Source organism: Microcaecilia unicolor, chromosome 7 (genome assembly GCF_901765095.1).
Source record: "Microcaecilia unicolor chromosome 7, aMicUni1.1, whole genome shotgun sequence".
NCBI classification, from domain to species: Eukaryota; Metazoa; Chordata; class Amphibia; order Gymnophiona; family Siphonopidae; genus Microcaecilia; species Microcaecilia unicolor.
Window position 1 is genome coordinate 200,109,863 of NC_044037.1, and position 24,702 is coordinate 200,134,564.

Below are 24,702 nucleotides of genomic sequence, written 5' to 3' on the forward strand. Positions count from 1 at the left end.
TTCTTTATAGAATATTGCCCCAGGGGGCATAAAATGTGCTTACATTTATAGTTCCATCGCTTACATCAGCCCTATAGCATGTGTAAATACCTATGCCAAAATGTTAGCCAAAACACGCACAAATTATAAAATGCACTGGGGCCCTTTTACTAAGCTGCGCTAAAAGGTGGCCTGCACTATGATTAGCACGTGGGTCTCCCCGTATGCTGAGGCCACTTTTAGTGTGGCTGTAAAACGGCTGCATTTCCATTTTTCCCATTAATGGCCAGGTGCTAATTTCTAAATTAGTGCGTGTGAGCCCTTACCGACACCTGTTTAGTAGACAGAAAGGGCTTACACACTAAGCATGTGCTAATCGTTTAGCATGTGACAATGTAGCTGCGCTAACTGATTAGCACTGGACACGCTTACTTTCTGCCCCCCTCAAACACAGATGCATGAGCTACCTCAGGGCGTCTTATTACGCCTTGCAGTAGTGCATTCTGGCATGCGGGAAGCTTGTGGTAGTGCTTACCACCATTAAGTAAAAAGACTCCTATATTTGCGTGCTGTGCCCATATGCATGCTCAGTGACAACATATGCACCCTCAATACTCTTCCACTAGTCAGTATTCTATAACAGGTCATTTACATCTGTAAAAGTCTGCGAAAATCGCGTGTGCAGATTTGGGTGTGCACCCAACATGCGTGTGCAATTTAATTAACTAACAAGCTAATTAGCACAAAATTGGCTTTTTAACAAGCAAATTATTGGCACTAATTAAAATTAATTGAAGTTTACGTGCATAAATTTAGGCACAGGATCGGTTCCTACATTTTATGCCCGGTTTGATAAAGGGGGCACAGAAATGGGAGGGTCATAGAACAGTGGCGTTTCTAGAATTAATGCGTGTTGTTGTAGAATAACCGGGATATGTGCCTAAATGTAGGCGAATACATTTGCACCATGTTTCAGTTGATGCAATTGGCTAAGTTAGGCACAATTCCTGGGCATAAGTGCTATTCTGTAAACCACGCCTACCTTTAAGCTCAGCTTATAAAATAGCACTTTTTTCAGCGACAATTGTTTTGGCACCATATATAGAATCTAGCCCCGTGGCTAGAATACTGCCATTATGCACATTCTTGCTGCCTAAAACCTAATCAGTTCCTTATAGAACTACCCCAGTACTTCTAAGGTCCACTGCTGCGCCCAGAACACTTCTCTTTCAAATCAGTGTGTGTCTTGGGTACACACACGTAAGTAGCAGCTTTTCTAAAATTACTACTTTGTGCACATGTGCTCATCTACACATATAAATCAGCATTTGTCACATGTAAATGGCACCTGACTCTTCTAAAACCACCTCCATAGTTCCTCGATTTCTTTCCTTATTTTATTTATGTATTAGGATTGACGTACCATCTTTCTGAAGAAATGTACCCAAGGCGGTGTATAGCAAGAATAATCTGGACATAGGCAATAGACAATTACAGCAATAGAAATACTCAAATAATAGTATACATAATAGTACTGTATGCTACTTACAGTGTCAACATAATACACAATAAAATATCTTTTCAGACAGCACAGGATGTAAGCGGAGGGAACATATAAACAGATAAGATAGAGTAACAGGAGTTAGATAGAAATAAGGGTGACTAACTTGAGATAAAATTGGAAGTGAAGTCAGAAATGGTGCAGGAAAATGATTTTAGCTAGAGTGGGGGTGGATGAGCAAGTATGTGCAACTGGTAGAGTGGATAAGCAAGGAGTGCATAAGCATGCATGTACAACTACTGTTAGTCCATGTGTGTGTGACTAGCTAGTTAGTTGCTTCTTCCATTAAAGGCTTTGGAGTGGAATTCTTACATTTAGAAAACTCAGGGGCCGTTTTACTAAGCTGCAGTAAAAAGCGACCTATGGTGGTTTGGACGCGTGAAATTAGCGCACACTGGGTCACTTTTTACCGCAGCAGGTTAAAAAGTCTCTTTTTAATGGGGCGGTAAATGGCCGTGCGCTAATATTAAAAGTAGCGCTTGGTAATTTACTGTCTGAGCCCTTAATGTCACCTATTTACTTGGCGGTAAGGGCTCACACGCTACTCCTGCAATAATCAGACAGTGTGCGTTAATGTGGCTGCGCTGCCAATTATCGCCGAGAAGGCCCCCCCCCCCCCCCCACAGTAGAAAATTATTTTCTAGCTTGGGAAACAGCACGCTCTAACCTTTAAACTACCGTGGGGGGGGGGGGGGGGCGAAGATTAGGGGTTAAAGTGACTGGTGATATTTCAGAAGAAGGGGAAGGGCCAGTTCTTCTTTTGAGCATAGGAGGGTGATCTATTTTGTTTAACGCAGTTTTTTTGTGCGTGGTTTCCTATTACTTCTCCCCCTATCCTCCAAAAAGAATGTAAGAGATGAGTCGGGCTTTTATTGTCTAATTACTATGACCAATAGGAATGATTGTAAATGAGCTTGGGGGTAGGGGGAGGAGGAGCTAGTTGTTTAAAAATTGATGACTATGGATATTGTTCTGTATGTACAATGTTTAGTTTTGTTCATCGATCTGTGTCATCAATAAAAATTATTGAAACATAAAACTACCGCAGGGTGCCCATGCTTTCCAAGGGAAAAATGCACAAAAACAAGCCTTTGGTATGGGGAATGGGGGGCCGCATTCTTAGTAAACTGGTCATACAGACATTCCAGCAGAGCAGTGGAGCACCCTAGGGGGCACTGCAGTGGACTTCATATGAAATATCCCAGGTACACATCTCACCGTTACCCCTTATATTGTATGGTGAACCCTCCAAAAACCCACCAAAAACCTACTCTACCCAACTGTACACCACTACAATAGCCCTTAAGCCTGCAGGTGACACATATATGTAGGTACAGTAGATATTTAGTGTTTTTGGAGGGCTCACATATTCCACTACAAGCGTATCAGAGTGGGATATGGGCCTGGGTCCCCTTCTCTAGAGTCCACTGCACTGACCACTAGGCTATTCCTGGGATCTGCTTGCTGCTGTAATAGGACTGGCCATAACATCTGAAACTGTCATTGACCCTGGTATGTACTGTCACTGTCACATCTTAGGGGGCTGGGCTGGGAGGGGATAAGTGACCACTGGTGGAGAAAGGGAGGGTTATGCCTTAATCCCTCCAGTGGTCATTTGTCATTTAGGGCACCTGTTGGTCATTTAGTCATGATTGAAACAGGTCTAGCCAAAAACATCTTAATTTTGGCCCTAGTCCTTTTCATTTTGCTCCATTATTACAGAAAAACACCCCCCCCCCAACATGGTAACTGATATTGCAAACTTTAAAATATAAACATTTAACAGAATAGTTAGCCTTCTGATAACCCTTTGATTTACTGCTGTAGTAAATACTTTTTTTCCATCTTAGATCACGGAGCGAGAGTTAAAACCAGGAGGTGCCAACATCCCAGTAACAGAGAAAAACAAAAAGGAGTATATTGAGAAAATGGTGAAATGGAGGATTGAGAGGGGAGTTGTGCAACAGACAGAGAGCTTAGTGCGTGGCTTTTATGAGGTAACACGTTCTGTCATTTTGGATTTCACACATTTTTAAAGAGCTTTCATAGCACATCCTAAATACCTTCCAGTAAGAGCTATAAAGCAGAGCTTACGTTCAAGAAGGATCTGTTTTCCATCATGGCAGTGGTTTCTTGTAGTATTATAATTTGCACTCCCACCTTCTCTTGTGCAATATATTCAGAACATTCTGATACAATACATGTCTAACAAATGCATTATGACATCCTAAAAATAAAATTTGGGCTATTTGCATCTCGTAATTTTAGCTCAATCTTCTGTTATCCAAGGTAAAGCAGACATTTCTTGCAAAGTAATGGAGCCTGATTTCCGAGATTTGCTTTCATCTGTTGGGTATATGTGGATAACCCTCAAAAGGATCTTCTTGGCCCTTCTCCTCACAGAAATATGTTGAAAATTGGATGTGGACAGGACACCAAACACACTCATTCTGACGTGGCTATCTCATAAGATGCTTTCCCTGTGGAATACTGGCTGAAAGGAGGAAAATGGTTCTCCCACCTGACCACTTGTTAAAAAAAATTTTATTTTCAAAACTACAGATCTACATCTATGTCTGATTTCTTAAGTTCTTTTACAGGTTGTAGATGCTCGTCTAGTGTCTGTCTTTGATGCACGAGAACTGGAGTTGGTCATTGCTGGGACGGCAGAAATTGACTTAAGTGACTGGAGAAATAATACGGAATACCGAGGAGGTAAAATATTGGCACCAATTGCATTAGCACTATAAGTTCTTATGAAGGATTTGCCTCTCTGAGACAGAGTAACAGAGAACTGGGGAAAAATCACTTCTCTGCCTTCTTGAGAAAAATTAGGGGTAGATTCAGCAGTGGCATACCTAGCTTGTTCTCCACCTGTTGAGAGTCACCGCTGCATCCCCCCACCCCGTTACATTACCCTGAAGGTGCGCCACACCCCCCTCCCCTGAAGCGCACCACCTCACCACCTTTCCTCCCAGCAAGGGGGTGTGCGGAGCAGGTGCATGGCTGTCAGCTCTGCCGGTCTCCTGCCCCGAAACAGGAATTTATGTGAGAGGGGGCAGGGGACCGACAGAGCCGACAGCCATGCACCTGATCCATGTACCCCCTTGCTGCCTGCACCTGGGGTGGACCGTCCCCAGCGCCCTGTCCTTGGTACGCTACTGAGATTCAGTAAATGGAATCTGAAGTTAAGCGCCAGGATACAGGGCACTAAGCGCGAATTCTATAACAACAGTTCTTTGTGGAAATGCTGTTATAGAATACTAGCTTAAGTTCGCATTTTCACACCTAATTTTAAGCAGGAGCAGTTGGCCTTTGGCTGGTATAAAAGCTTCCATCTAACTACTGGCATTTAGGAACATAAATGCAAGTATTCTATAAAACCATGCCTAAATGCAGGATATGCCCCTGACCTGCACATGCCCCTCCCCTGCACATGCCCTTCCCTTGGCCCTGCCCCCTTCCTTCCTTGGCCACACCCCCTTTGGGGTTGCACACTATAGAAATTAGACACAATGTTTATAGAAGAGGAGCATAGAATAGTCGTATGAATAACTACTAATTAGTGCCAGTTAGCAGTTAAAGCCAATTACTGATAGTTATTGCCAATTGAACCAATTAATTTATGCACTTAAATGATTCTATTCTATAACCACATGCCCAATTGAACACCTGTCTTTGGGCGTCATTTATAGAATGAGGGGGATAGTGTGTTATTTTAAGCTTGATTACATTTTGAACTGGTGAGATAGTCTAGGATTCAGTGGTCTAGAAGCCAGATGTGCTGTGGTATATCCTTTGAATTACTGCAATAAACTGTACCATAACAATTAAGATAAATTGAGCATTTTGTAAATACAGATAAAGGGAACTACTATTTCATCAGATGTTATTCTAGATAAAATACCCAGATAATTCACATATACATTTCTTTATTTAATTTGGATTTAGCTCACACTTCACTGGAAGTTCTTGTATGTATTCAAGTCTAAAGGTTTTGACAAGGCTATGACTTAACCCTTTAGTGTCCAATGTTCCCATAATAAGCCATATGGGAACAGATTGGTGGGAACATTGGACACTAAAGGGTTAAAAATGTCAGTGCCACTGCTATTGGACAATTTGTATCCACCATGGACTGTGGGATCTTAGGTGCGTGAGGCATTTAAGGTCTAGGGGAAATGGAAGATCCAGTACATAGATGATTCAGTCAACTGCCTTGTGAGTTCAAGATGATTTTTGGAAAGGTTAGGTGCTATTTACATCTGTAAAAAGTTGATTTACATGAATAAATGGACATACACCCTATAAGTAGGAATTGTACAAAAGATGCTTCTTATATATGGAGGCGGCACATACAGATTTGACAGGGAGCATGTTCTGGGCAGACCTTATAAGTATATAAGTATTCCCTGTTTTGCAATATAAATACATACATTCTTTAAAATAGGGATGCTGCTGGAGTCCAGGCCTTGAGTGCCAAAAACAGTCCAGGTTTTCATGATATCCCTAATGAATATGCAGGAGTTAGATCTGCATGGATACTACCTCCATTGTACTTCATGCATACTCATTAGGGATATCCTGAAAACCTGGCCTGTTTGTAGCACTCAAGGCCTGAACTCTTGCATCCCTGCTTTAAAACATTTCCCCATCAGCATTTACATCTCAGAGACACACAGCCATGAGCTAACTGCAAATTTGGACCTCAGCTTTGGACATAGGCGTAGACTGGGGGGGGGCGAGGGGGGGCAATGCCCCCCCAAACGACGCGAGGCGCCGCCGCGCCATTAGTTAAAAAAAAACAAAAAACCACATGCAGGCACTCGCTCCTCTCCATCCGCTTGGCTTCCCTGCCCTCTCTAGCTGCGTCCCGCCTTCCTCTGACGTCATTTCCTTTCGGCGGGACGCAGACAGAGAGGGCAGGGAAGCCAAGCAGACGGAGAGGAGCGTGTACCTCTACCCCTCTCCATAGGCGCCCGGTATAAGAGGCTTGGGGAGGCTAAGCCTCCCCAGCCAGAAGTGCAGCAAGGGCAGGGCAGACTGGACCGGACTGGACCACCCCGGGTGCAGCTCCCGCTGCCTTGAACATCTCCCTCCCGTGGACCGCGTGATCATTACCGCCACCCCCCCCCCCGACTACTGCAGTATCGCTCTCCCCCTGCGCTCCTGTCCTGTCACGTCGTCTTTGAATGTCAAGGATTCCTTCCGGTAGCAGCAGAATTGGCAATGATGTAAGCGCTGCTTTCAGCCTGCCCCGGAAGCACTCTCTGTACAGTTTCCCGCGTAGGAGGCTTCTGGGGCAGGCTGAAAGCAGCGCTTACATCATTGCCAATTCTGCTGCTACCGGAAGGAATCCTCGACGTTCAAAGACATGACAGGAGCGGAGGGGGAAAGCGATACCGAACTAGTCCGGGGGGGGGGGGGGGGGAGAGCGATGCATTATGCCAGCCAGCTGCTAGACCAAAGGGAAAGGGGGTGGAGAGAGGAGGATGTGAGGTGCCACATCTAAGGGGAACAGGGAGGAAGGAAAGCAATGGCAGGGAATAGGAAAAGGGGGGTGGAGAAAGGAGTGAGAGTGATGGGAGCAAGAAGGGGAGGGAAGAGAAAGGTAGGATGCATGAGGACGCTGGAGGAGAGAGAGAGAAAGTGGAAAAGTGCAGGGGAGAGCCAGGGACATGCAAAAGAGCAGGAGAGAGTCAGAGAGAGATGGGGAGAGAAAGAGGGGACATGGAAGAGAGCATGGGAGAGCCAGAGAGAGATGGGGAGCGAAAGAGGGGACATGGAAGAGAGCAGGGGACAGCCAGAGAGAGATGGGGCGCGAAAGAGGGGACATGGAAGAGAGCAGGGGAGAGCCAGAGAGAGATGGGGAGCGAAAGAGGGGACATGGAAGAGAGCATGGGAGAGCCAGAGAGAAGATGCTGGATGGAAGAGGAGAGAGAGAGAGATTAGTGGAAAGATGGGGAGAGAGAGAGAGAAGCTGCTGGGGAGAAACTGGGGCAGACCCTAGCTGTCAGACGGAGAAATGCTGAATGAAAGGAGGGAGAAAGAGGGAAAATGCTGGAAGGAGGGGGCAGAAAGAGGGAAGACACTGGACGTAAGGGTAGGGAGGGAAAGAGGAAAGACACTGGAAGGATGGGGATAGAGAGGACATGCTGAATGGAAAAGGGTCGAGAGAGAGAACTGTTTAGAAGGAAGGGAGATAGAGGGAGACAATGGATGGAAGGAGAGGGAGACAATAGACGGAAGGATTGGGAGAGGGTAATGGGTAGAAGGATGGAGAGAGAAAGAGGGATGACACTGGATGGAAGGGTAGAAGAGAAAGACATGGATGGATGGAGGGGAGGGAAGAAGGAGATGCACACGGATGGAGTGGAAGGGAGAGAGGAGAAATGCCGGACATGGATGGAGGGGAGGAAAGACAGAGGAAGTTCATGCACATGGATGGAGGGGAGACATGCTGGATTTGGATGGAGGGGAAATTGCTGAATTTAAGGGCTGGATTGGAACACTTTGAGGGCAGATGCTGAAACTGGAGAAAGGATAAGGACAGGGCTACAGATGGTAGACAGGACGCATAAGGACACAGGAGGATGGTGGACATGTTGAGAGAAAAAATATCAAATGGAAAGAAGACACTGGGACCAAAGAATAGAAAAACTAAATGATCAGACAACAAAGGTAGAAAAAAGTATTTTATTCAGAATTTATTAACTGGAATATGTCAGCTTTTGGAAATGTGCATCTGTGATATTTTGCATGTAAGTTTCAATTTTTCTAGTATTGCTGCATGCTGAGTCTGACTTCTTGAGGTAACTTTCCAGTTTTGCCTTCATATCTGTTGTGTCATGTGTTTTTCATGTGTAATCAAGGTGCAGTATTCTACTAGTGTGTAGTATTTACAGCCCTTTTTTTTTGTTTCAATAGGTTGTGTACTGGTGTTTTAGAGCCCGGTGTAATTACAGTGCTGCTTTTCCACGCATAAGGTTGTAGCTCATCCTGTCCTTGGAATTAGTGCTGTTATGGTTTGCTAAGGTTATGAGTGTGTTTTTGCACAAGTTTGTGTATAGTGTTTTGCAGTGGAGAGATTGTGTATTGGCATTCCTGAGGTGGCACCAAAACATCAGAAAGGGTTTTAGAGCCTAAATCATGACACACTACCTCTTGAAGGATCTATATATAGTTGTTAATAAAAGGAGCTCATTGTGAACACTATCCACCCTAAAAGGGTGTTTTGTGGCTCTACATGAGAATTGTGATATTATGATCCCTTGTTTCATATTGTTGACGGTCTGCATTTTCTATATGGGTAGTATATTGGTGTATTAGGGTCTGCCTAGTGTTATGGTACAGTAAGGTTTGAGTATGTTTTTGCACAAATTTGTGCATAGTGTTTTGCAGTTGAGCGATTGTGGTTAGTATATGCTTTGAGCAACCACTTTATTCTTTGACATATGATACATATCTAATATCTAAATTTAATAAAAGGTATTGTGACTATTTTATTTTTACTTATTTTTTTTCTGTGTTAATTGTGGCTATAAGCTCCGCCCCTGGCTCCACCCCTAACCCCGCCCCCTTTAGCCTCCCCAAACAGTTGGGCCACCGACCGCCTATGCCCCTCTCTCTTCCTCCCTCCCTCCGGCGCAGGCAGCAGTCTTTTCCAGCGTTCCTGGCAGCGGTAGCGTTGTACACGCTGCCTTTGGCTCTGCCCCGAAGCCTTCTCTTCAAGTTCCTGTTCCCGCATAGGTGGGAACAGGAACTTGAAGAGAAGGCTTCCGGGGCAGACCGAAGGCAGCGTGTACATCGCTACCGCTGCCAGGAACGCTGAAAAAGCTGAAGATTGTTGCCTGCACCGGAGGGAGGGAGGAAGAGAGGGGGTAAACAGAGTCACCATCTTGGACCTCGCGGGGGGGGGGAGCAGAGGGAAGATGGATGGGACTGGGAGGGGTGGGAAGCAGAGGGAAGGAGCAGGAGATGGATGGGTCTGGGTGGGGTGGGAAGCAGAGGGAAGGAGCAGGAGATGGATGGGACTGGGAGAGGAGGTGAGCAGAGGGAAGGAGCAAGAGATGGATGGGACTGCGAGGGGTGGGGAGCAGAGGGATGGACCAGGAGATGGATGGGATTGGGAGAGGTCAGGCACAGCAGAGGGAAGGAGCAGAAGATGGATGGGACGGAGGGATGGTGAGCAGAGGGAAGGAACAGAAGATGGATGGGACTGGGGGGGGTGGGGAGCAGAGGGAAGGAGCAAGAGATGGATGGGACTGCGAGGGGTGGGGAGCAGAGGGATGGACCAGGAGATGGATGGGATTGGGAGAGGTCAGGCACAGCAGAGGGAAGGAGCAGAAGATGGATGGGACGGAGGGATGGTGAGCAGAGGGAAGGAACAGAAGATGGATGGGACTGGGAGAGGTGGGGAGCAGAGGGAAGGAGCAAGAGATGGTTGGGACTGGGAGGGATGGTGAGCAGAGGGAAGGAACAGAAGATGGATGGGACTGGGAGGGGTGGGGAGCAGAGGGAAGGAGCAAGAGATGGATGGGACTGCGAGGGGTGGGGAGCAGAGGGATGGACCAGGAGATGGATGGGATTGGGAGAGGTCAGGCACAGCAGAGGGAAGGAGCAGAAGATGGATGGGACGGAGGGATGGTGAGCAGAGGGAAGGAACAGAAGATGGATGGGACTGGGAGGGGTGGGGAGCAGAGGGAAGGAGCAAGAGATGGATGGGACTGTGAGGGGTGGGGAGCAGAGGGATGGACCAGGAGATGGATGGGATTGGGAGAGGTCAGGCACAGCAGAGGGAAGGAGCAGAAGATGGATGGGACGGAGGGATGGTGAGCAGAGGGAAGGAGCAAGAGATGGATGGGACTGGGAGGGTGGGGAGCAGAGGGAAGCCTACTGGAAAGAAGACACTGCATAAAACAGAAGACACTGGGAACAAAGCGAATAGAAAAACTAAATGATCAGACAACAAAGGTAAATAAAAGTATTTTATTCATAATTTATTAATTGAAATGTGTCAGCTTTTTGAAATGTGCATCTGTGATATTTTGCCTGTAAATTTCATTTCCTTCCTCCATATTAGCATATTCATTTGCATATGTATATATGCAAATGATATGCTAATATGCTCCGCCCATTCTTTGCCCCCCCAAATGAAACAGTCAAACTACGCCTATGGCTTTGGAGGTATAATTAAGAGGAAGCTGTGCTTATCTGTTCAGTGTTCAAAACTGCCTAAAAATCAAACCTTAATTGTTTCCCTTGGACATGTAACTTTTCAAAATCCACCACTTAATACATGTAAATAGTAAATCCTCTGTTTTTAGCTACAAAGTAGAGAATGACACAGGGACAGAGGCCCGCAGTAACCATGGGGATGGGGACAGAGTTTGCAGTTGACAGGGACAGATCCCACAGGGATTATTATTATTTTTTAATTGTAAATGTATATACAACAGTTGCACAGTATATTATTCCTTTTTATATTTTAATAAAAAGATTTCAATATAAAATCATAAGTGTTTGAGGCTTCTGCAGATGAGGATAGAGCCTACGGGGATGGGACGGGGACAGAACCTGCAGGAATGGGGCAGGGATGGAGACAGGGCCTACGGGGACAGAAACAGAACCTGTGGGGATGGGATGGGGATGGAGGCAGAACACATTGGGACGAGGCAGGGACAGGGACAAACTTTGTCCCCATGTCATTCTGTACTACAAAGCCTTGAGTGATGCCACTCTTTCTTTTTAATTTGTATTTTAAATTGGCTATTCCTGCTGTATATACTGCCAAGTATACATGTTCTTTGGGTGGCTTTGTCTTTATTTCACAAAAAGCTCTGTGTTCAGTGAACCTTTTGTAAAATAGGTTGCAACTTGTGAACATCTCAGACTTAGATGCCCATTTTACGACCTAGATACTAGAAGCAAAATTGGGCTTCACATGTGCTATGTGTTTTTGCTGAAGCTTCATACTCTTGCATCAACATTCAAAAAGCAAGCAGAATGTTAGCAATTGTTAAGAAAGGAACACAGAATAAAACAAAGAATTTTATAATACTTCTATAGCACTCCAAGGGATAACCACACCTTGAGTATCATGCATTTTGGTTCATATAGAGGCATATTTTCAAAGCACTTTGGGAGGCTAAGTTCCATAGGTTTCTATGGAACTTTGGGAGGCTAAGTGCTTTGAAAATGAGCCTGATAGTGGATTTGAAAAAGTTACAGAGAAGGGTGACCAAAATTATAAAAGGAAAGTCTAAAGAGGAGGGTTTGGGGTTTTATTTCCCAGAGCTTGATATACTGCAAGTGATCCCCTAAGGTGACTGTCAGGCTTATTTTCGAAAGAGAAGGGTGCCCATCTTTCGACACAAATCGGAAGATGGGCGTCCTTCTCCCAGGGTTGCCCAAATTGGCATAACCGAAAGCCGATTTTGGGCGTCCTCAACTGCTTTCCGTCACGGGGACGACCAAAGTTCACGGGGGCGTGTCGGAAGCATAGCAAAAGCGGGACTGGGGTGTGCTTAACACATGGGCATCCTCGGCCAATAATGGAAAAAAGAAGGGCGTCCCTGACAAGCACTTGGCCGACTTTATTTGGTCCATTTTTTTCTTGCGACCAAGCCTCAAAAAGGTGCCCAAACTGACCAGATGACCACCAGAAGGAATCGGGGATGACCCCCATTACTCCCCCAGTGGTCACTAACTCCCTCCCACCCTAAAAAAAAGCTTTAAAAATATTTTTTGCCAGCCTCTATGCCAGCCTCAAATGTCATACTCAGCTCCCTGACAGCAGTATGCAGGTCCCTGGAGCAGTTTTAGTGGGTGCAGTGCACTTCAGGCAGGCGGACCCAGGCCCCCTCCCCCAGCTGTTACACTTGTGGTAAATGTGAACCCTTCAAAACCCACCACAAACCCACTGTACCCAGATGTAGGTGCCCCCCTTCAACCCTAAGGGCAATGGTAGTGTTGTACAGTTGTGGGGAGTGAGTGTTGGGGAGGGTTTGGGGGTTCAGCACCCAAGGTAAGGGAGCTATGCACCTGGGAGCAATTTGTTAAGTCCTCTGCAATGCCCCCTAGGGTGCCCGGTTGGTGTCCTGGCATGTGAGGGGGACCAGTGCAGTACGAGTGCTGGCTCCTCCCATGACCAAATGGCTTGGATTTGGTCGTTTCTGAGATGGGCGTCCTCGGTTTTCATTATCGCTGAAAAGCGGAGACGACCATCTCTAAGGACAACCATCTCTAAGGTCTACCTAAATGTAAAGATTTGGATGTCCCCGACAGTATTATCGAAACAAACGATGGACACCCATCTTGTTTCGATAATACGGGTTTCCCCACTTCTTCGAGAGGACGTCCTGCGAGAACGACGCCCTCAGGAAAACTTGGGCGCCCCATTCGATTATGCCCCTCTATGTGGGTTACAATTTCTATTACAGGTACTTTTGCACTGTCCCTAAAGGGCTCACAATCTAAGTTATATATTGTACCTGGGGCAATGGAGGGCTAGGTGATTTGCCCAAGGTCACACAGAGCTGCAGAGGTAATTGAACCCGGTTCCCCAGGATCTCAGCCTACTTCTGACTCATGTAGCAGTGAGAATCAAACCTGGTTCCCCAGGTCCGCATCCTGCTGCACTAACCATTAGACCATTCCTCAACTCTTTAGCTTGCAGGATAGACAGCTGAGGGGGGATGTGATAGAGGTCTATAAAATCCTGGATGAAGTGAAATGGGTAAATGCAGATTGATTGTTTACTCTTTCAATAATTCATTGGACGTGAGTTCCATAACTGAGCACCTTCAACATACACCATTGCAGAAATATAAACATCAAGTGTGAGCTGCCTAAATGAAGGCACTTCAAGGAGGAGTGGCCTAGTGGTTAGGGTATTGGACTTTGGTCCTGGGGAACTGAGGAACTGAGTTCAATTCCCACTTCAGGCACAGGCAGCTCCTTGTGACTCTGGGCAAGTCACTTAACCCTCCATTGCCCCATGTAAGCTGCATTGAGCCTGCCATGAGTGGGAAAGCACAGGGTACAAATGTAATAAAAAATAAATAATATCTTGTCAGAAGATCTTAGATACCGCACGGGACAAAAAAACCTCAATAAGGATGCAAGTGCCAGAGGGGCCTCATTATTTAGAGCTTTATAAATTAACATCAACGCTTAATTGAATGTGCCAGCAAAGTGGAAGCCAATTAAGGTCCTTCAGCACTGGTGAAATTTGCTCACTATGTGAAAGACCAGTCAAAAGTCTCACAGCAGCATTTTGAGCAATAGTAGATTTTGGGAGACCCAAGTATATAAAGAATTTCAGTAACCTAAAAAGAAGTAATCATAGCTTGCAAAAGAATATGAAAGTTAAAATCAGATAAAAGACATTTAAAACATCTAGGAAGTTTCAGTAAAAAAAAAACATTTTGAACTGTACTCATAATTTGAGATTTAAAAGAAAGTGCAGAATCAAGAATAACCCCCAAATAACACAATTTCAACCTCAGTGTCATTAATTTTAACAGATGAAGGGACCTTCATTGGAATAAGCTCATTTGACAAAAACAAAATTTGAGTCTTGATAAAATTTAATTTAAACCTATTTGCTATTTGATTAGCCACTGTATAGGGTATTTAAATTAATACTGTCAAGGTCACTTTTTTCAGACTTTCCTGTACTTTTTTAGGTTATCATGATAATCACATTGTTGTTCGGTGGTTCTGGGCAGCTGTGGAAAGATTCAATAATGAACAACGGCTAAGGCTGCTACAGGTGAGGTATCAGTACTCTATTTTACCTCTTAAAGGTCCATAACTTTGAGTATGGTATCTTTCTTAATCATTTTAAAAAAAGAAGCAAAACCGTACTTAGCTTCTCATACAGGGCCATGTTTATTAAGCCGTGCTGTAGGTGTGCTAACCTTTTTAGCATGCACTAAAGATTAGCGCGTGCTAACACTGGAGACACCCATAGAAATATTTGGGTGTCTCTAGCATTAGTTCGCACTGAAAATGCTAGCACATCTTAGTAAACAGGGCCCACAGTGATGCACAGGGTATCCCAAAGCGTTCCAGAATCTCACTAAATCTTATTTAGAACGTGAAGTGGGGCAGAACAGACGTTTGGGTGAGTGGTGGGAGGGTTACTATGAAAAGCCTGTTGAAATGACTAGGGGTGAGAGTGCAGTTGATCTTTGTTCGCCACATCCCTTTGTTGGATTTTACAGCTGTTATACGAGTTTGTACCATTGTGTGTTGCTTTTTTATAGTGCTATCTGTTTTGTGCATTGTATAATGTTGTTTTTTTGTATGTTTTGTTTGGAATTTCATTAAAGATGTCTAATAATTAATACTGTGCTTGCTAAACCTTACCCTCAGTAACCTAACCTTGGTAATAGTATGATTATGAACATTAATAATAGAACACATAGAACCCACACTAGATGCTGCAAACTCCATCTGTTAACAGGTCCAAAGTAAAAAGGCTGGTTAGCAGGGTGAATTTCATCCACTTTCTGTAAAAATTGTGTTGACCCCCCCCCCCCCCCCAATCCCCTCTCTGGTGTAAATCCTGAGCACCCCAGTCAAAATCCCAACTCCTTATTAAACAAGTCCAAGAAACTCCTTTCAAAGCTAACTGCTTACTTCCCTTTCCCCTCCCCCCAATATCCTCTATAGGCATGTAAAAGCCCCCTCTTGGGCTACCCAAGATACCCTCCAGCCTCACCCATTCCAGAGGTGCTTCCTTTCTCCCCCCCCCCCCCCCCCCCCCAAGCTAAAGGTGCTACAGAGTCCTCCTGGCAGCATGCCACTGAACCGTGAATGGCACCCCCTAGCAGCATTGCATAACAGAGTAAAATCGCATAACTCCATGAAGTTGACTCTTCTGCTTGTGCTAACAGTTTGTCACAGGTACATCCAGCATACCTTATGAAGGATTCGCCTCTCTGAGAGGGAGTAATGGACCAAGACGATTCTGTGTGGAGAAATGGGGAAAAATCACTGCGCTGCCTCGGTAAGAGAAATGAAGTAATGTATTATTTTAAGCCTGACTACAACTTGAACTGATAAGATTTTCTAGGGGTCAGTGTTCTAGAAGCCAGCAACGTTATGATATTTCCTTTGAATTATTTTATTAAACTAGAGCACGATGACTAAGATAAATTGTAATGTTCTCTATATACAATACATGAGCATTTTAGAAATACAGCTGAAGGTAATGCTGTTATTACCAGATGCTAGTCTAGATGAAATCTCCAGGACTGTAGGATAATAGTAAGCTGATGCACCTATTGTCTCCCAGATAATTCACATATATAATTGGTTTATTTAATTTGGAGTTAACTCACACCTTTTTATTAGAAATCCACTTGTGCATTCAAAGTTTTTAAAAAGTTTAACAATTTCAGCAAGTTTAGACCCCATGACTTAGTGTCAGTGCTGCTGTTAAACCTATCATTAGGGGGAAAAAAACCCTAGGCTCAGATAATGTCACTGAATATCCACTCTGACTGCCATGGCATTCGGCAATTAGTGCCAGAGCAGTCGAGAGCAAAGCCTGGTTGAAGCCAGGAGTTATGTGGTCACTGGCATTATTCAATCCTGGTGCCTGCAGAGCTAAGTAGGCAAACAGGACCACATAAATAGCTGTCCAAACTTTGCCTGGTTACCCAGATAGCCTCCATGTGCCACCAAAGACCCAGATAGTTCTAGTACCTGGATAGGGCCCAGCACTGAGTTTCTGAGTCTCATTTAGGTAGCGGCAGTCATCATTTATAGAAACCATTGTCCGCCACTGGCTAAATATTGACCACAGGATTTCTTAAGAAAGCAGTTGAGGATATACAAAAAGTTGAATCACCTCTGTCAGGGCTCCATTTTACTTTATACATGACTTGTTTAATTTACATTCTTCCACTTATATCATCAGCTCTGTTGGTACATTGCACACAGAGTTTCCTTAGCGCTTAAGCAACTTATTCTGCTTCAAAATAGGAAGATGCAATTATGTTATTCGCTTAGCCTCTGAGTGATTTTGGAAGAGACCACCTATATGTTTTTTGAAATAGGAATTCCCAAAAACCAAGGTGCTGGAGACAACACTGATAAGGTCATTTTTGTTATTGTTGGTAAAGTAAGCAAAAAGGTAGAGCAGTATATGTGTATTAATTTATTTAAAACAATTTGTATTTCATTGAATTCAGTCAACAGACTGTCCATGATGGAGATCAATGTACATACATAAGATCAATAAAACACAATACATAAAAATGAATAAAACCATAAAAACGTAAGGGCCCTTTTACTAAACAGCGGTAAAAAGTGGCCTTAGTGCACTTTTATGTGTGTCTTTCCCTCACACTAAGGCCTTCTTTACTGCTGGGGTAAAATAGCTGAATTTTCTATTTTTTTTTTATTTATAGCCACACGCTAATTTTGTCATTAGTGTGTAAGCTCCTATTGCCATCCATTATGTAGTTAACATGTGGCAATGCAGCTTCACTAACCAATTAGTATAAGAACACACCCACTCTCCACCCCAGACACACCCGTTGCGTCAAAAAATAAATTTTAGGGTTTTAAAAAAATGTATTTTAATGAAGTTTATTGAATGCATACAAAGGAAGCACATTACAGGCCAACTAGAACAATATACAATAAACCACAAGCCCAATCTTATAAGGACTGATTAACAAAAAAAGATAGTCACCAAAGTGAACAAATACCTCACATTTTCTTCTGTTTTTCCAATGTTAAACCCCCACTACCCCAAACCCATCACTAACTCCCCCTACCAGACCCTCCCCACACCACCTACTTAAACCCTCCCCCTCAAAAAATACATAGATAGCACATTAAGATAATTGAACATTTTTCAAAAGACCCCAGACTTTCTTACATTTAGACATACAGTTAAGACTCTCAGCCATTAACTTCTCCATTCTGTACATGTAACTCAGCTTAGCTCTCCAGATATGCATAGAAGGTGGTTCAACCCATTTCCAACAAGTCGCCAGTGTCAAATTTGGCAGCATTAAGCAGATGACAAACCAGTTGCAACTGGGTCCACTTCAGGCCTGGAATCACTCAGTTAAATAAAAACATTCCCAGGTCCCAAGGCACCCAATATCTTGTACAGTAACAAATCTGGTACTGCATACTCTTCCAGAAAGCTTTGGCCTTAGGACAGCACCACCAGATATGGCCAGGAGTGCTCATATGACCACAAGGCCTCCAACACACCAACGAAGCTTAGGGAAGCCAGTGTTTGACCCTGTCCAGGGTCAAATACCACCTGTACAGATGTTTATAATAGTTCTCCTGAATACTGGAAGCTATTGCAACCTTGCCCAACACATCCTCCATGGCTTTCCAGTCAGAGAGCTCATATGCAACTCCAAGCTCACGTTCCCATCACACCCAGTGTTGCAAGGCTGGAGGCATCAGGTCACGAGCATGTCTATATAAGGCTGCCAATAAATGTCTAGTAGATCTAAAGTCTTCACATGTGTTTTCCAACTCAGTGTATTCCCCAAACAAGTGAGGTTTACATTGCAAAAAATGTGAAACTTGACAATAAGCAAAATGGTGGTCTAAAGAAAGATTGAACTCCCGCATTCAAAGGGTGTACACTTATCATCCTCATGTACAAATTGCCCCAAATGTACCAACCCCTGAGCCTCCCAAGTTCTATAGACCTCATAGATCAGCCCAGGGATAAACAACTTCTTATACCTTATGGAAGTACCTAGAGATTGGAAAGTCCTTGTGTGTACCCAAAAAAACCCAGATCCGTAGGGTATGGAGGTGGCAGGACTAGCAAAATCCCCCAGGACCTGAATCTTGTTAGGTAACCACATAAGATAGCCCACGGGGATCTCTCCATCAAGGGCCTGTTCCAATCCAACCCATAATTTATAAGAATGGTTCTAGAACCATTCCACGGCCGCCCGGACCTGAGCAGCCTTGTAGTACGTATGCATGTGAGGAACACCCAGCCCGGCCCTTTCCCGATACCAGAACAATATCTTTCTAGTAAATTGAGGCCTATGACCCCCCCCCCCCCCAAAAAAAAAAAAAAAACTTTAACAGAAGATCATGCAACAAGTCTAAAAATCTCCTAGGGACTACTAGGGGCAGGACCTGAAACAGGTAGAGAAAATGGGGCAAAACTTTCATTCTGACCATGGTAATACATTCAAACCACGAAAGTGTTAAGGCCTGCCATCTATTCAAGTCCTCTCTCACCACTCCAAGGAGCCTAGGATAATTAGACTTGAATAAATTGCTCCAAGAAGCCATTAGCCACAATCCTAGGTATCTCAGACTACCCTTCACCCAGCGGAAAGGAAAAGAAGACTGCAACCCCACAACTACCAAAGCCGATAGGGAAACATTGAAGGTCTCAGTCTTACTCATATTAAACTTAAAACCAGAGGCTAAAATAAAAGGCCTCCATTTCCACTAACAAAGTGGGCAGAAAGGCTATTGGGTTAGTGATGGTAAGCAAACATCAGCAAAGAGGCTGATCTTGTATTCGGAGTGCCCTATATGGATACCTCCCACATCCGGGTTCACCCTAACCACAGCCGCAAAGGACTCCCATCGTCAAAGCAAAAAACAGCAGAGGTGACAAAGGGTAATAACATTCCCCCTTGTATTTAATTTTAACAATGTGTCGGTCAGCCCGAGCCTTATGTAACTAAGATACCAACAACCCGTGGACCTTCCCCATGTGTTCATACCTCTGTTGCCTAACACATTCCATCCAGAAGGCTAATTCATCCTGCCGGAGAGCTTCAAAGGACAAATAAGCTGCCTGGATCTCCATCCATAAAGCCCTTGCCCTGAGCTTATGTTGATACTCAAGCTTCAATTTAGCTGCCTCACGCTGTCGTTTACACTTGGCAACTTCCTTGATTAAAAAACCCCTTGAGATACCACCTTCAAAGTATCCCACACTGTAGCGATTGAGGGGACAGAGTTCAGATTATGTTCCAGATAGTCTCAAAAAACTGCTCTATAACCTTGCGCTAAGGCTTCATTTTTAAGTAGCCTTGTGTTCAAAGTCCACCGTCTATCCCTGAGCTCCTCCCTAATAGATGCCAAATCCAGACAACAAGGGGCATGGTCAGATAGGGTGATAGTACAAATGTCTGCACCCATTAATGGCCTCACAAAGCTTTATCTATGAAAAGGTAGTCTAGTTTAGAATACATAAGGTGGGCAGTTGTATTGATGATGCATCGGCAGCTGACGCTCTGTTTGGCAGATTGGTTCTGTCCTCGTCCTTGTGAGGCACCAACTCACCTCCTCCACCAACTCAGGTAACAGTTTCCTACTTTATATGTTACTTCTGTATTTACCTGTTACCATGTTTTCGAGTCTAACTTGGGAGTCTTCAGCTGTGTGGCTAGATGATCACAGTGTCCATGGAGAAATAAAAGTTGCTTACCTGTAACGGTAGTTCTCCTTGGACAATTGATCATCTAGCCACACAGATCCGTCCTCCCACCCTGAGTTGTTGCCAGCTGGAATATCAACTGGTTTGACAGGGGGGCGTTCCTCTATTTATACTACGGTACGGGCGGGAATGTTCATACATGCTCAGAGAGCTGTCAGAGTTTTCTGTGCTATTGGAAGCCTGGGTCAGTAACGTCACCCTGACGTCACTTCAGTTGTGTGGCTAGATGATCAACTGTCCAAGGAGAACTACCGTTATAGGTAAGCAACTTTTATTTCCTATTTATTTCCTGTTTTACTAGCTCCACCTCCCCCGTGTCAATTCCCCCTTAGGTAGGGCTATGGACCTTAAGGTGGTTCTGACAAGTGAGGGAGTATCCTTAAGGGGAAGTGGTCTTGTCCTGTAGACTCCCTCACAGTATTTTAGCACACAAAGCACTATTTAACATATTTTTCTGCATTCCAGTGCCTTGGTTTTATTGTGTCTAATAATAGGAATTACTTCATATCAGAAGTCAGTGCTGTTGTGTGGCAGCTATACAATACGAAAAGAGGATCTCAAAGATAGTTCTGCAAAAGTAGGTCACTATAGCTGAAGAATGTAATTACAGCAGTTCTGTGTTCTCCAGGTTACAAGTACACTGTCCTAGTGAGCTCTGCCAGATGTCTGTGTCAAACAGGATATGCCTGTTGTGTTGCTTAAAAGTTCCTTTCTACACCAGTCAGTCAGGACATCCAGGACTGCACAGAAACTTTTGAAAGAAAGATCTATATGTTCAGCATTCTCGGATTGTAGGATATGTGGAGTACTAACATGTCACGTCCTGTCAATGGATGTTATCAGTATTGGCTGTGATCCTTTCAGGCTTGTAGGCTATATAGAATATTTTTAAAACAGGAGAATAAGGCAGATAAGGATCACAGGCTTCCATCTTGTACCCCACAGAGCAAGCTGTAAAAAAAAAAAAATAAAACAATATAAGATCATATTATGCCTGTCATAAAAATGCACAAAGACCTGATAACAAATGACTCTGCATTTCTGTATTGAAATGAAGCCACAGAGCTAATTTTTAAAGCTTGAAAAGGAACATTTTTTTGTTTGTTTGTTTGTTTTTTTAATTTAAATAGTGCCTGTGAGTATCAGAAGATAACATATAGCCTCAATAATCTACCTCACCAACCTACCCAGTTATGAAAGTCCACCTTCTACACTTACCATATTCACTTCCTTCTTTCTTCCCTTAATTAATCCCTGCACATTACTAATTGTATCTGATATCCTGAAATGACAATGTCATAACAAAACTATGTAAGCCACATTGAGCGTGCAAATAGGTGGGAAAATGTGGGATACAAATGCAATAAATAATAATAATAACAGCCCCAAACACTGAGATCCTGCAGGACTCCCACCAAAGTCCCTGAAGCTTTCCCTTCAAGATTAAAGGTTTACACCTGTGATAATAAATAAATAAATTGTACCTGAGGGTAATTTTCAGATGAATCTAGCAGCTTAAACACTGCTCCATGCCGATTGACTAAATGTAATCACCTCATTTCATCCCTTCCAGGACCTCCCCATAAAGAGTGTGGTGGTACCCCACTGCCAATGCAGAGGCCTAGCATAGAAGCCCCCTTGTGGGCATACCCTTCCTGCCCCAACTCTCCCACAAGAATGCAAAAGTCTCCTCTGCGGCTACCACTTCTGATTCTTCCCTCCCAGCAATGTAGAAAGCAGTAGCATAGCCAGATAGCAAATTTAGGGTGGGCCTGAGCCCAAAGAGGGTGGGCCTGAAAACTCATCTCTTCCCCACCCTCCTCAGCCCCCCTCTGGTTCTCTTCCTCTCCCCAATCAAACCAAAAGAAATACCTGAGCTGGTGGGGATCCACAAACCTGGCCAGCCAAAGACTTCCTCACAGCATAAATAACACTTATACCCTGAGCAGCCACTTATACCCTGACATGGCCAGCCTCTGCACATACGTGCAAACTTAGCATGCGCGAGGGATGGGGGCAGCAGCGGCTCAGCAACACTGCTGGGTGCCCAGAATGTAAGTGTTCTTTCTTCTGGGAGGAGATTTTCTGCTGACGGGGCTTGCAGATCCCCGCCAGCCACGCCTACGGAGCACTGATTTCAGGTGGGCGTGAGCCCTGGCCTGCCCAGGCCCACCTGTGGCAATGCCACTGGTAGAAAGAAAAGTATTCATGGGGTGTTAATCTTAGTATCTCCTACCCTAATGTTCAGTCTTCATCAGACCCAGAAATATAAATCGGTGCACACATAGAGGTAGTCACTGATATCTGTATCAAAAATGTAAATGTAGTGCATGCATATTGTATAAATTGTCCAACACAAACTGGAGAGGCACTATGAATCCATAACAAATCACAAGCCAAAGAACAGAACAGATCCCAGATGAGAGTCACACAACAAATATTTATTGAAAGTAATCCAATCTGGGATCTGTTCTGTTCTTTGTATTGTATAAATTGTGCAGTCCCAATGGATAACATGAGCTGATCACAAATGGGACAGCACTGCTTTTGTGGTGCTGGGAGGTGAGGATCAACTGCTGAATTTCTCAGCTGTCACTTGAGTACAGATGCATCCAGGAAATCCGTAGTCATCGCAATAGATCAGCTTCCTTACTCTTTTGAGTCATGATGCAATTTTTGCACCACAGTCTTTATTCTTACTTCCTATACCATCACTCTACCCACACCCACAGGTTGGCCTGTGTGAACATGAGCAGGGAAACCAAAGCTAAAGGGGTCAGTACACACCCACCTGGGACTTAGACAATATTTGGCAAAATAAATTCATGCACTACCTTGGACAAATAAAAACAATCACATCCTGGGTAAGTAAAATGGTGCTGAGAGACCCTAGGATTTTAGATCTGCCCCTATTGTCTGGCATGTGCTGTATTATCAGCTTCAATGAATGATTATACACGAGACTCTATCAATTTTTGGAAAGTCATTTTGCTGATAGCAATATTTGGCAAGGGTGGAAGGATATGCACATAGTATTTTAATGGTGTGACATTTGGCACAGTCTACAGGTAAGCAGCCAAAATTATTTGTTCACCTTTCAGTGCCCTGTCTTATTTAAATATGCTCTGTCATGAACCAGCTCCTTAAGAAACAAAGGGAAACAGCATTGTATCACATAATTTAAAAAAACCCAAAAAAGTAATTTGCCATCATTGACTTTTTGCTTCTGCCGCTCTGGTTCTTGTAGTAGATTTCAGTCCCAGGGTGGGGACCTGTCATACCACATTAATGTGTCTGGAAATATGTGCTACATTAAGCAAGAATTACTAATCTGCAGTACTCAGGTACAGTAAATTATTAAATCCCTTGGTATTTATTTATCGCCTGTTGGAAGAAATTCACCCAAGGCAGTATATAGCAATATACCACATGCTAAATGTGTTCTATTTTAGTGCAGTTTAGTAAATAGACTCTTACTGAAACAATTTTAATGGCATTCCTAAGTGAAGTTCATAGAGCATTTGACCAGAGAAAAGCAGCATTGGTGGTGAAGGAATAGGCTGATGGTAAGTGTAGTGGGCTGAGGAACTGGGTTTGATTCCCACTACAGCTCCTTGGGACCCTGGGCAAGTTACCTAATCCTCCTATTTAGGAGGCGCTAAGTGTTCCTTTATTAACTATTCATTAGCCAGTTATCACGAGGTAAGTATAACACACTAACTGGATAGTGTTTCCATGCCCATTCCCCACCCTTGCCATACCCCATGAGAGTGGAAATCAGAGTAATTCATGAACACAATAGTAGACAAACTACTGCAGTTGTGCATTATCTTGTTTTTGTGCGTTTGGCTTCATATTTTGACTATAAGGTTAAGTCTACAACTAATCCAGTGCAATCTAGTATACTAAATCACACCTCTTTATCCCAATCACTATCCCCCAGATTCCATATATGGTGCCCAGATTTGGGCGCTCGCACGAGGTGTGCACACAACTTAATTGGAGTGGAGTGGATTGGAGTGGAGGAGTGGCTTAGTGGTTAGGCTAGGTACAGCAGGTTGCGGACCTGGAGGTTAGGTGCAGTGGGTTGCGAACCTGGGGAACTGGGTTTCGATTCCCACTGCAGCTCCTTGTGACTCTGGGCAAGTCACTTAACCTTCCATTGTCCCTGGAGTGGAGGAGTAGCCTAATGGTGTGCAGAGGGCTGAGATCCTAGGGAACTGGGTTTGATTCCTACTGCAGCTCCTTGTGACCCTGGGCAAGTCGTTTAACCTTCCATTGCCCCAGGTACAAATAATACTTAGATTGTAGCCTATTTGAGACAGAAAGTACCTGTACAGATATTTGTGTGTGAACTGCTCTATGCATAGGCTTGAGCAATATATCAATATAACCATCAATACTACTACTACTACTACTTCTATCATTTCTATAGTGCTACAAGGCATACGCAGCGCTGTACACCATACACAAAAAGACAGGATGTGAACAACTTGGCACCAATTAGGATTTGCATGTGCATCTGGCTGTGTGCTATTCTGTAATGCTGGGCACCTAAATCCCATAGTGCGCAACACAAAAGGGGGGGTGTGTGGCCATGGGTGGGTCGGGGCATTCCCAAAAGTTGAATAGAATAGAATAGAATAATGGATCTCCACACCCAACGTAGGCACCAGGAATTCCACCAGAGTTGGGC

At 44.2% G+C, this 24,702-nt stretch overlaps 1 protein-coding gene across 3 annotated transcripts in view; it reads left to right on the top strand.

Moving 5' to 3' along the window:
• The window catches only part of HECW2 (HECT, C2 and WW domain containing E3 ubiquitin protein ligase 2), a 535,594-nt gene that overhangs the window by 507,686 nt on the left and 3,206 nt on the right, over positions 1–24,702 (top strand). For all 3 annotated transcript variants that reach the window (XM_030209455.1, XM_030209456.1, XM_030209457.1), the window contains 4 exons: positions 3,391–3,537; positions 4,141–4,255; positions 14,230–14,315; positions 15,445–15,557. In XM_030209455.1, coding sequence (XP_030065315.1) covers positions 3,391–3,537; positions 4,141–4,255; positions 14,230–14,315; positions 15,445–15,557 — 461 coding nt within the window. The remainder of the gene's footprint in view (positions 1–3,390; positions 3,538–4,140; positions 4,256–14,229; positions 14,316–15,444; positions 15,558–24,702) is intronic.